Here is a 13,099-nt window from a genome sequence, read left to right as displayed (position 1 = left end):
TTGGAGAGTGAAGAACCCTCTGGGAAGAGAGGGAACTTTCTTCTCTGAGGCTAAAATGACATGGACAGGAATTGACCAAATTTGGGTAACCAGGGGATTGGCTCTGAAGATCAGCAAAGTGGAGATCTGCCCCAAAACTTGTTCTGACCATAATGCTGTGAAGATGGAAATGAAATTGACGCTAACTGGTTCCTTTAGATGGAGGATGAATGATACTTTGTTTAGGAATGAAGAGGTGACCAAGAAGGCCCAAAAAACTCTAAGAGACTATTTTGAGATAAATATGAATACTACAGTGGAAAAAAGAGTAATTTGGGACGCAAGCAAAGCGGTTATGAGAGGATTCCTAATACAACAGAATGCAATTAAGAAGAGAACTCAGAATGAAAAAAGGATAAAATCCTGGGGGAAATAAAGGAAGGAGAGAAGAAACTGAGAGCAAAACCAAAGTCACAGGAGATTCCGAAAGAGATAACGTTATACCAAGTACAATATACGAAGCTGATGAATCAGGAAATAGAATGGAAGATTAAACAGATGAGGCAAAAGTCATTTGAATCAGCTAGTAAGTGTGGAAAATTGTTGGCCTGGCAAATGAAAAAAAGACAAAAACTGAATACTATTACGAATTTGGAAGTGGAAGGAAAGAATATACAGAATCCAGTGGAGATCAGGAAGTGTTTTCAGAGATACTTCAAACAACTTTATACACAGGAGAAGCAGAAAGAAATGGACATTGATTGATTTCTGAAAATAAATGGACTACACAAAATCTCTCAGGAAAAACAGCTAATGTTGAATTACAAAATAACGGATCAGGAGGTGGAAGGGGCCATTCAGAACATGCAATTAGGTAAATCTCCAGGACCAGATGATTTGACTTCAAGATATTACAGATCTCTGAAAGAATGGTTAATACAACCATTGAAGGAAGTCTGCAATGAAATATTGGAAGGGAGAAAGGCACCAGAGTCGTGGAAGGAAGCTTATATTACACTTATACCAAAAACAGAGACTGAAAAGACACAGCTTAAGAATTACCACCCCATATCGCTGCTTAATGTGGATTACAAAATTTTTGCAGATATTTTGGCTAAAAGATTAAAAAAGGTGTTAGTAGAAGAAATTCATAAAGACCAAGCGGGCTTTCTCCCGGGCAGACACTTGTCTGACAACACGAGGAATATAATTAATATTCTAGAAAAACTACAAGTGAATATCAATACCAAGGCAGTTTTGATATTTGTGGACGCAGAGAAAGCCTTTGACAACATCTCTTGGAGTTTTATGAAGAAGAATCTACAGGGGATGGGGGTAGGCCAAGGTTTTGAAAATGGTATAGGTGCAATTTACTCAGAACAAAAGGCAAAATTAATTGTGAACAATGTAGTGACAGAAGAGTTTAAGATTGAGAAAGGGACACGACAAGGTTGCCCAATTTCTCCATTGCTCTTTATATCGGTCCTTGAGGTTTTGTTAAATATGATTAGAAAGGACCAAGAGGTTAAAGGTATACAAGTGGGAGCTAAACAGTACAAACTGAAAGCATTTGCTGATGACTTAGTATTGACTTTACAGGAGCCAGAATCTAGTACTAAAAGGGTATTGGAACTGATTCAAGAATTTGGACAGGTAGCAGGTTTTAAGTTGAACAAGATGAAAACTAAGGTTTTAGAGAAAAAATTAACTGTGAATGAGAGAGAGAAGTTTCAGGAGGAGACAGGATTAACATTGGTTAAGAAAGTGAAATATTTAGGGGTTAATATGACAGCCAAAAATGTGAATTTATTTAAGGATAATTATGAAAAATGTTGGATTGAAGTGAAAAAGGATTTAGAAATATGGACAAATTTGAAGTTATCATTGTTAGGCCGAATTGCTGTGATAAAAATTAATGTTGTTTTTGTTTCAAACATTGCAAATTTTGGATAAGATGGATTGTTTCAAGAAGTGGCAGAAAGATATTTCCAGATTTGTTTGGCAGGGCAAGAAGCCTCAAATAAAATTTAAGATATTAACTGATGCTAAAGAAAGAGGTGGATTTGCCCTGCCAGACCTTAAACTGTATTATGAAAGCTGCTTTTTGCTGGCTGAGAGAATGGCTGCTTCTTGAAAACACTGTCATGTTGGATCTAGAAGGTTTCAATAATGCTTTTGGCTGGCATGCTTATTTGTGGTATGATAAGGTAAAAGTACACAAAGCTTTTAAAAATCATATTGTTAGAAAAGCATTGTTTAATGTTTGGATAAGATATAAGGATTTGTTAGAAAAGAAAACCCCAAGATGGTTGTCACCAATGGAAGCGAAGGCACAGAAAAAACTCAATATGGAGGCCAAATGACCGAAATATTGGGAAATTTTGGAACAAGATGGAGACAGAATAAAATTGCAGAGTTTTGAAAAATTGAAAAATAAAGTGTGAGATTGGCTCCATTATTATCAAATAATGGAGGCATACAATTTGGACAAAAAAGTTGGCTTCCAGGTGGAAAAATCAAAATTGGAAACAGAATTGTTAGATTCAAAAATTAAGAATTTGTCAAAAATGTATAACTTGCTGTTGAAATGGAACATTCAAGATGAAATGGTGAAATCTGATATGATTAAATGGGCACAAGATGTTGGACATAACATAATGATGGCTGACTCGGAACAGTTATGGACCACAGGTATGAAATTTACGGCATGTAATGCCCTAAGAGAAAACTTAATGAAAATGATTTATAGGTGGTACATGACACCAGTCAAGCTTGCAAAAATTTACCATTTGCCCGATAATAAATGTTGGAAATGTAATGAGATTGAAGGTACATTCTTACACCTTTGGTGGACATGCCCAAGGATTAAGACATTCTGGGAGATGATTTATAACGAAATGAAAAAGGTATTCAAATATACCTTCCTGAAGAAACCAGAGGCCTTTCTCCTGGGCATGGTTGGCCAATTGGTGCCAAAGAAGGATAGAACTTTCTTTATGTATGCAACAACAGCAGCAAGAATACTCATTGTGAAGTATTGGAAGACACAAGATTTACCCACCCGGGAAGAATGGCAGATGAAGTTGATGGACTATATGGAACTGGCAGAAATGACTGGCAGAATCCGAGACCAGGGAGAAGAGTCGGTGGAAGAAGACTGGAAAAAGTTTAAAGATTATTTATGGAAATACTGTAAAATTAATGAATGCTAGAAAAATGTTGGAATGAAGTTATATGGCTTTAGTAGAAATGTTATAAGGAATTAAGTATAAATAGATTAATAGATTAATAGAGTATTAAAGGAAAAAATAAGGTTAGAATGTGATAAGATAATTATAGGATAGAAAACAGGAAGATGGAAAGGAATTGCTGAAACAATTAACAGAAGTGGAATACAAAAAGGGAGGTGTGAGAAGGTCGCGGAAATAAGTGAATGAAAGATAAGATATTGAATTTATTTGATGTGTTTTAAACTGTTTTTGTTTGTTTTGTTAGTTTAATGTGTTAGTGTTATGTAGTGTTTTTGTATTGTATTGTATTGTTCTTCTTTTTGTAGTGTTTAAATTGTTGGAAAAGTAATAAATAACTAGGAATTTTGCTTTTGTGACAGTGGGGGTAGTACTCAGCCCGATTGCTACTTCCACTGAGTCAGATCACGTTCCCACCTCTCCTGCTCCCTGTCTCCCAGGACCAGACAATGACTGGAGAGGGAGGAGCAGAAACAGGTTGCACGCTGACGCAGCCTTCACCTGCTTGCACACAGCTCAGGTGGGCGAGATACATAAGCGGAGGTGGGAGGTGGGGCCTCTCTGTTGTGGCAGCTGCTTCATTGGGTGCACACCTGGGAGCAGCTGAGAGATGGGATGGACATGTCTTTCCCTAACATGCTAAGTGCACTTTTGACAATAAAGAGCTGATTCCTCACTTTGGGCATTCTGTGCCCAACTGCGCTGTGACACCAAGATTCCTATTTGTAAGGTCCAGCAACTATTTCCCTGGAAAAGCCTCCAGGGCATGCAGGGCAGAGATGGCAGAGAACTGGTTTCCATGCAAGCCCACTCCATCAGCAGGCTGAAGCAGCCCAGAAGTGGCTCTGGGGATGAGCCAGGTGAGTCACCGTCTGCCTGTGGAGGCCCTTCCCCCACCTTGCATGCAAGCCGGCCAGTGGGGAATGCAAAATGGGCTCCCCAAGGGCGCTGGCTTTTGTGCTCTCTCTTAATGAAGGACTCTGGCTTGTTTGTTTGGGTTCTGGGAGACAGGAAGAGCCCTCTCCAGAATATTTTATGCAGCAGGTAGAATAGCCCAAATCCTTCCCCTGCAAAAGTCACCTTGTAGCTTGGACTTTCTCTTGCACACACGCCTTAGAAGCAAACGCAGGCAGGAAGAAGATAAACTGCCAGATGTCTTCTTAGCTACATAAGAGCAGCCCTGCTGGAACAGAGCAAAGGCCTGTCTAGTCCGGCACTCTGTTTATTGAGCACCTCCACACAGCTCACAGGTGAGGCAGGAAGAAGGAAAGCCCTCTCACATCCAGGGGCATATTGCAATAGTAAGGAGCTTTTTTCAGACAAAAGGCCACATTTCCCTCTGAATAAGCTTCTGGGGCCACATGCCAGGGTGGGCAGGGCCAGCTGTAAAAGTAGAGGGATGTGGTGAGGGATACATTTGGGTGCTACACGACTCCCTTGTTTCTATACTTGATACATCATTTGCCCAGGCCATGATCCGGGTCAAGAAGAGCCAATGGGTGGGCAAGGTTACTCTGGAACCTAGGAATCTTGTGGCACCCTATGACCAGCAGCTCTGACTGTTCATCACACTGGGCAGCTCCACACAGATCCAGAAGGTTCCCTCTTTCAGGCCAGGAATCCTGGACATTTTCCTTCAGCTCGAGAAATGAAGATGCAGAATTCTGTACTCCACTTCCGCCATGCAGTTGTGCAACCCTGTTGTGCAGGAGGCTACGCCACCTAACTCTCTCCTGGTTAGGCCCTGAAAGCCCTGAAGAACTGAGGTTGAGGTTACCTCAGGGATCGCCTGAACCCTTACAGCCCAGTCACTGAGCATCTGCAGGAGCGTCACTGGTCGTCTACCAAGTTGGTGGGGATCATTTGACAACAACAGGAAGCCAAGCCTTTAGGGTCCTGGGCCCAGGATTGCGGGATAATCTGCCCATAGAGATTCAGCAAGTGCCTTCTGTTTCCACTTTTAACCTCCTGGTGAAAACACTTCTATTCTGTCAGGCAATTAAGAAAACACCTTTCCACAATAGTCAGCTGGCTTCTAATTTTGACATTTTATATGATTTTTACTGCATGGTTTTATGTACAATTATAAACAGCTCTATTTTTTTTAAAGTTTATGCATAGTGGTAAATAAATATGTTTACAAATGATTATTTAAGGCAGAAAGCATTCCATGGCAAGAAAGGTCTCTCTTCCCTCCACACAGTCCCTAAAGTTCAAGCCATCTGGATGTGCACTAATTATATTATCTATTTTACTTATTTATCTTTAGTAAATTTGTATTTAATAGATCTCTAGGCGCTTCACAACATGAAAATACAAGATACAAGCCATAGTTATTCATCAGTGAGTGAAACATATTCTGCACATGCCCAGGGGTGCTCTTTTTATTATTACTTCACACATTCTGGAGCTTAGACTGCAAGAAAAATTCTGCCTGGCAGAAGAATGAGGGAAACTCAAGAGCTCTAAAAAATGAGGGAGCTGATCTTCTACCTCTTACCTGGCACCGCAGCTGGCGCAAGCTGGAGGGCCATGAGGCCACCTGAACAGCATCTGATTAGACACCAAGGGCAGAACGCAAGCCCATGGCTAGATCAATCAAGACCAAGCCAAAAGCTGGTGGACCAAGGATAGGGGGTGTCAGGGAAGAGCTCATGGCCTACCTGGTTGCAGGTGTTAATATCCACACCATTCCTCAAGTGGTCCAGAGCCTTGTCCAAGTTTCCAGATCGTGCCGCCCGTAAGAAGCTGGTCGCAGCATCAGCCTTGGAAAGAGAAGAGGCATTGTTAGTGGGTGTATTGGGCTAACCTGCAATAGCTGAAGTGCAGCTCTCGCTGATGTGGTTAAGCAGCATCTGGGATTCCGATTGCAGGTGGGGGCTCACCTGATTGCTCCTCCACACAAAAATAAACAAATCCTTGCACACAGAAAGTTAGCGTCTCAGGGAGTAGAACTTGGTGCCAGCCAGCACCCAGGGAAGGCGAGGCCAAACCCTTCTAAGTCTAACCAGCATTTTGACTGAGGGAAGAACACTGTTAAAAGAAGCACAGACCTGCCGCCCAATATGGCAAATGCGCGTACAGTGGTAAAGGTAAAGGTAAAGGTACCCCTGCCCGTACGGGCCAGTCTTGACAGACTCTGGGGTTGTGCGCCCATCTCACTTAAGAGGCCAGGGGCCAGCGCTGTCTGGAGACACTTCCGGGTCACGTGGCCAGCGTGACATTGCTGCTCTGGCCAGAGCCAGAGCCAGAGCCAGAGCCGCACACGGAAACGCCATTTACCTTCCCACTGGTAAGCGGTCCCTATTTATCTACTTGCACCCGGAGGTGCTTTCGAACTGCTAGGTTGGCAGGCGCTGGGACCGAGCAGCGGGAGCGCACCCCGCCGCAGGGATTCGAACCGCCGACCTTTCGATCGGCAAGCCCTAGGCGCTGAGGCTTTAACCCACAGCGCCACCTGCGTCCCTGCGTACAGTGGTACCTCGGGTTAAGTACTTAATTTGTTCCAGAGGTCCGTACTTAACCTGAAACTGTTCTTAACCTGAAGCACCACTTTAGCTAATGGGCCCTCCTGCTGCTGCCGCGCCACCAGAACACGATTTCTGTTCTCATCCTGAAGCAAAGTTCTTAACCTGAAGCACTATTTCTGGGTTAGCGGAGTCTGTAACCTGAAGCGTATGTAACCTGAAGCGTATGTAACCCGAGGTACCACTGCACCAAGTTTCTCCCTCCCCCTCCAAAACACGTGGCACCACTCACTGTATGTCTTGATATCACTAAGCAGCAAGTTTCCCTGTCCCACACCACTAAAACACACATTTTTACAAAGTAATTTCTCCAAATATAATGCACTTTTCTATGCTATTTACACTTACCCTACAATATTTATTTTTATTTCTTTATTAAATTTGTATACCGACCTATTCCTGTAGATCTCAAAGATAGGCATCTTTACACGCATTCCTTGTCTGGAGAACTGCACTGAGGACATTCAGAAAAGTACAATGCTAAAGAACAGCTGTGCTTCAGTTTGCATATTGTTTCACAGAGTGTGGATTTGGTAGGTTTACTACCGTTAAATGCTTGGAGGGCTCCCCCCTCCTGCTTCAGAGTATCCAATTAGAATTAAAACAAAACAGGTTGGGTTTTTTTGTATTTAGTTTTTGGCAAATTTTTAAGTTTTAACATTTTATTTAAAAAAAACCCAACAGATGCCTTAAACAAAAACATTAAATGCTGATGAAACTGAAGGCAATATTGCAACTGATCACTGTGCTTTTACATCTCAGAGGGATTTCTCCCCTTCCAAAGCTCCTAAATCCAACAACATCCATAATGCCAGCCTAAGTATTCCTAACTCAGAAATACATAGGGAGATAGATGCTGCCTTGTGCCAGGTCCACCAAAGGACCGCCTGACTCTGTATGGCCACAATGACCAGCTAAGCAGAGAAGGAGCTGAACGTCCTGATTTGGGGTGAGCATTGGGAGCTCTCCTCTTAGGCTGACACAGCAGATTGTTTCTATCGCAAGAGCTGACCGTGGGCTGATTTTGCACTCACAATGCAGTCAACAAATGACATGCTGTAGCAGACCTACCAATTGCCTTGTCTTAAGTGGGACAGCCCCACTTTCTTTGGAGGTGCCTTGGACTCTGCCTTTGTCCCAGGGCACCCCGATTACAGCCCTACCTGGAAATGCTGGGGATCCAATGAGGAACCTTCTGTGTGCAATGCAAGTTCTCTATCCTTGAACTACAGCCTTTCCACAGATGCATTTGCCTCCCCCCCCCTCTTTTTTTAGCATTTATATCCCACACTACCTATATTCTGCCCAGAACAGCTCACAAAAAAGGGTAAATAGAAAAGTTAGCATGTAAGTTCATGAACATGACCAGATCTTTTTTCCAAAAAATGAAAAACAAACATAACATTGGTACATTCTTATAAACAAGATATGATAACCAAATCTCACATGTGTCTGTTCCGTAATTCTCACCTCTTTCAGAAACATCACATTCAGCCTGCCTACAGCTTTCCCTGGGTGTTCACAGGTAGAGGCATCATAGTTGACTACAGCAAACCCTCCAAAGTTCAGCCAAGAAAGATTGGGACGAGGGCCTCTTGCCTCCTTCCCCAAGCCCAGGAAGAGCTTGCCCAGCTTTGGGAAGGAGGAAGGAGGAAGGAGGACTCCAGCGTGCTGCCAGAGCCTCGTGCCTCCTTTCCCAGTGGGTGGTTTTTTTAAAAAAACTTAATAGATTTTCAGCTGAAACCATAGATCTGGCTGATTAGATCTGGCTGAGTCAGACCACTGATCCATCTAGCTCATCGCTGCCTACACTGACAGGCAGCAGCTCTCCAGGATCGCAGGCAGGCAAGCAGTTGGTTTGTTGGAGCCCTTGGCAAACATGAAAGCTGTACAATATGCTTATGTGCAAACCCTTTGGTTTTCTTTAAGTGGATGTAAAAGATGGCCTGAGAGAGGCCTCATGGTTGATCTTTGTTTTACAGTATGCTTGCCCCCCCCCCCCGCACTTCAGACACCTGCTAAGTCAGTTTGTCCAGAGACAGCAGCAGGACAAAAGGAAATAGCACCTGCACAGCCTAGGCAGCAAAGCCTCTCTGAGGTCGCCTCCAGACTATCAGTACTTTGCTGGAGGTATTCAACCACATGCTGGGAAATTGAGGTTTGTGCAATTCAAAGGGGAATAAAGTGCTCTGTCACAACAAATCCACTTTTTAAAACAAACAAACCAACAGACTCTTTGCTGTTAGAAAACTGACAAGGAAATGCACTGATAAGTGTGGAATTAATGAATGGTTAAGAGGAAGATGTGCAACCCCAGCCCAGGCAAAAAGGGACAAAGGCTTGCTGTCCTATGTCTGCCCCACAACAAATCAGAAAAAATGCTCAGGACACAGACAAAACTGGACACGGACGTTATGCAAGCAAGTCATGCCCCATAAGCAGAGGTCATCCGGAGGAGCTCCAGAGCCACTTTCAGCTCTCTTCAAAGGGAAACAGTGTCCCTCTCGGACGCAGGAGGAGCAGACCCCGCAGACTAGAGCAGCAGCCGGCATTTAGCACTGAAAATGGGTCCCTTCTCTGCTGCTTGGCTTGACCCTACCCAAATTTGAACTCTTGCATAAGCCTTTGGGAATGGAAACCCCCCTCCCCCCCTTACACTTCTCAAGTGGCTATAATTAACTGCACACTTCCTATGTGGGACCCTGGCCCAGAGAAGGAGGCCTCTCGAGTCCAGGAGAGGGGAGAGGCAAAAGACAGCTGGCACCACAGGGAGGAGAGAGATTTGTGAATGGAGGCAGGCTTCGTGCAAAGGCCCTAGAAAGCCACAGTTCAGTGGGAAGAGCACACGGCTGTTGCGTGAACATCATCCCAGGTTTCAATCCCTGGCGTCTCCAGGTGGGCTGGGAAAGGACCCCCTCCCATTACTCAGTTGGAGAGATGGGTGGACCAATGGTCTGGCTCTCTTTAAGACAGCTTCCTCCATGCCTAAAAGCTAAGTAGGGGCTGCTGACTCTGCATGCAGAAAGACCACCTTCCATTCTGCCCGTCAGTGCAGATAAATATTGAGCTAAATGAAAGAAAAGCCTGACTCTGTATGAGAGAGAGCCTTATGACCCCCTGGTATTTCATGCCAGGACTGGTCCCCCTGGCCTTGAATGGCGGACAACAGCGCCAGCCCTGCCACTGGTCAGGGTGAGGCAGCCACCTCAGGCAGCGGGTGCTTGGAGAGGAGGGCAGCCAAGTGATGGAGGACTGAGGGCAAGATGTTGGAGGGCAGAGGTGTTTGTGCCACGCAGCCTGCCCTGCACTAGCCTGCTAACCTACATTACAATGAAGGACGCTGTCCTGTCGTCAGAAGATAAGATGAGCCCTCTGGATCAGGCCAATGGCTCACGTCACCCAGCATTCTCTTCTCCCAATGGCCAACCAAATGCCTATGGGAAGCCTGAGAGCACAGCCACTGTGCGTAGTAGCCGTGGAAAGCTTGATCCTCCAAGAATTTGTCTACTCTTCTTTTAAGGCCATCTCTATTTCCCATGGGAGTGAAGCCCACAGTTCTGCTTGCCCATCCACTTTTTCCAAACTACACATTAACTCTGCCATGTCTCCTATTAGGGCTCATCCATGCTTCTGCTTGTCCTGTGCTTTCTAGGCATGAGTCCAACCATTTTTGCCTTTGCCACGCCACTTTCCCCAAAAAACCTGCTCTTTAGCGCTCTTTAGTCATGGGATGGCACCATCATCTGCTTCACCTCAGGTAACGAAACATCTTGGGCCATTGCTGGCAGAGACTGTACCCTAAAGGGTTTCTGCTGGTGGCAACATAACCAAGAGGGTTGGGCAGAAGAACTGTCTCCTTGCCACTGCTTGAAAGGGTGGAAATAACTCCACCCATTTTTGCACAGTGAAATATGCAAAGATTGGGATGTAGACTTCTCAAATCCTCTGGCCACTGCTGAGTTTTCCAAACTTGCTGGCATATTGAGTGTAGCACAACATCATCTTTTAAAATTTTAAATAGTTCAGCTGGAATACCATCACTTCCACTGGCCTTGTTATTAGCAGTGTTTTCTAAGGCCCATTTGACTTCACTCTCCAGGATGTCTGGCTCAAGGTCAGCAACCACACTACCTGGGGTATATGAGACATCCGTTTCTTTCTGGTATAATTCCTCTGTGTATTCTTGCCACCTCTTCTTGATGTCTTCTGCTTCTGTTAAGTCCTTACCACTTTTGTCCTTTATTATGGTAATCTTTGTACGAAATGTTCCTTTCATATCTCCAATTTTCTTGAACAGATCTCTGGTTTTCCCCATTCTATTGTTTTCCTCTATTTCTTTGCATTGCTCGTTTAAGAAGGCATTCTTGTCTCTCCTTGCTATTTTTTGGAAATCTGCATTCAATTTCCTGTATCTTTCACTATCTCCCTCACATTTTGCTTGCCTTCTCTCCCCCGCTATTTGTAAGGCCTCGTTGGACAGCCACTTTGCTTTCTTGCATTTCCTTTTCATTGGGATGGTTTTCGTTGCTGCCTCCTGTATAATGTTGCGAGCCTCCATCCATAGTTCTTCAGGCACTCTGTCTAGCAAATCTAAATCCTTAAACCTGTTCCTCACTTCCACTGTGTATTCATAAGGGATTTGATTTAGATTGTATCTTACCGGCCCAGTGGTTCTTCCTACTTTTCTCAGTTTAAGCTTGAATTTTGCTATAAGAAGCTGATGATCTGAGCCACAGTCAGCTCCAGGTCTTGTTTTTGCTGACTGTATAGAGCTTCTCCATCTTTGGCTGCAGAGAATATAATCAATCTGATTTTGATGCTGCCCATCTGGTGATGTCCATGTGTAGGGTCGTTTCTTGTGTTGTTGGAAAATAGTGTTTGTGATGACCAGCTTGTTCTCTTGTCAGAACTCTATTAGCCTTTGCCTTGCTTCGTTTTGAACTCCGAGGCCAAACTTGCCAGTTGTTCCTTTTATCTCTTGATTCCCTACTTTAGCATTCCAATCCCCTATAATGAGAAGAACATCCTTCTTCTTTGGTGTCATATCTATAAGGTGTTGTAAGTCTTCATAGAATTGGTCAATTTCAGTTTCTTCAGCACCAGTAGTTGGTGCATAAACTTGGATTACTGTGATGTTAAAAGGTCTGCCATGGATTCGTATCAAGATCATTCTATCATTTTTGAGATTGAATCCCAGTACAGCTTTCGCCACTCTTTTGTTGACTATGAGGGCCACTCCATTTCTTTTATGGGATTCTTGCCCACAGTAGTAGATATGATGGTCATCCGAAATGAATTAACCCATTCCCGTCCATTTTAGTTCACTGATGCCCAGGATGTCAATATTTATTCTTGCCATCTCATTTTTGACCACATCCAACTTGCCAAGGTTCATGGTTCTTACATTCCAGGTTCCTATGCAATATTTTTCTTTACAGCATTGGACTTTCCTTTCACTTCCAGGCATATCTGCAACTGAGCAACCTTTCAGCTTTGGCCCAGCCGCTTCATCAGCTCTGAATCTACTTGTACTTGTCCTCTGCTCTTCCTCAGTAGCATGTTGGACGCCTTCCAACCTGAGGGGCTCATCTTCCAGCGTCATAAGTTTTATATGCCTGTTGTCTTTGTCCATGGAGTTTTCTTAGCAGGGATACTGGAATGGCTTGCTGGTTCCTGCTCCAGGTGGATCACATTTGGTCAAAACTCTCCACCATGACCTGTCCGTAGAAGGCCACAGGGCAGCTCCCCATAATCCACACTGGCTGGCAGCAGTTTTCCAGGGTTTCAGAGAAGAATCTTCCCCAGCCTGGCCTGGAGATGCCGGGGTTGTATCAGGGACCTTCTGCAGGCCAATCTGATGCTCTGCTACTGAGCCCCATTCCTTCTCCTAAGAAGGGAAGGAACTCTGCCTGAATCCCTGGAGAGATGCAGCCATTCAGAATAGACAACACTGGACCAAATCAATGGCAGCCAGTCTGTTGCCCTCCAGCAGTTCCTGGACTCCCATCATCCTTGACCATGGGCTTCTGCCTGAGGCTGATGGGAGCTGGAATTCAGCAACATCTGGGGAACACCATGTCTTGCTATCCCTGCAGCACATGGACAAATAGAGGGACCGGCTTCCCATATTCCTAAAAAGCGACAACCTCTAAGGCCAGCAGAAGGCATTTGGGTGCATGTGGCAGAAAATCCAAATGGCAGCCTCACCACTGCCAATTAGCATTTGGTACAAACCAATCCAGCCTCTTTGGGTCATTCATAAAATGGCCCTTTCATGTTCCAGAATGACGTGTCCAGATCCCTTCCCTCCTCTGTTTTATTCCACTGGTACCTGGTCAACCACAC

The 13,099-nt window shown here is 44.4% G+C and overlaps 1 protein-coding gene and 1 long non-coding RNA gene across 12 annotated transcripts in view; one reads left to right on the top strand and one right to left on the bottom strand.

The window, feature by feature from the left end:
- Nucleotides 1–13,099, top strand: part of LOC307223194 — a 198,980-nt gene that overhangs the window by 101,672 nt on the left and 84,209 nt on the right. The gene's annotated exons all lie outside the window — the stretch shown is intronic.
- The window catches only part of ANK1 (ankyrin 1), a 207,357-nt gene that overhangs the window by 123,621 nt on the left and 70,637 nt on the right, over nt 1–13,099 (bottom strand). For all 11 annotated transcript variants that reach the window (XR_013842002.1, XM_079988979.1, XM_079988985.1 and 8 more), the window contains exon 2: nt 5,891–5,992. Coding sequence is in view for 10 of the 11 variants with exons in the window: in XM_079988979.1 (XP_079845105.1) it covers nt 5,891–5,992 (102 nt within the window). In the remaining variant the exon portion in view is untranslated. The remainder of the gene's footprint in view (nt 1–5,890; nt 5,993–13,099) is intronic.

This window comes from Podarcis cretensis, assembly GCF_951804945.1.
Source record: "Podarcis cretensis genome assembly, chromosome: 8".
In the NCBI taxonomy this organism is placed as follows: domain Eukaryota; kingdom Metazoa; phylum Chordata; class Lepidosauria; order Squamata; family Lacertidae; genus Podarcis; species Podarcis cretensis.
The sequence above is the reverse complement of the archived record's forward strand: the minus strand, read 5'-3'. Positions and strand labels throughout refer to the sequence as shown.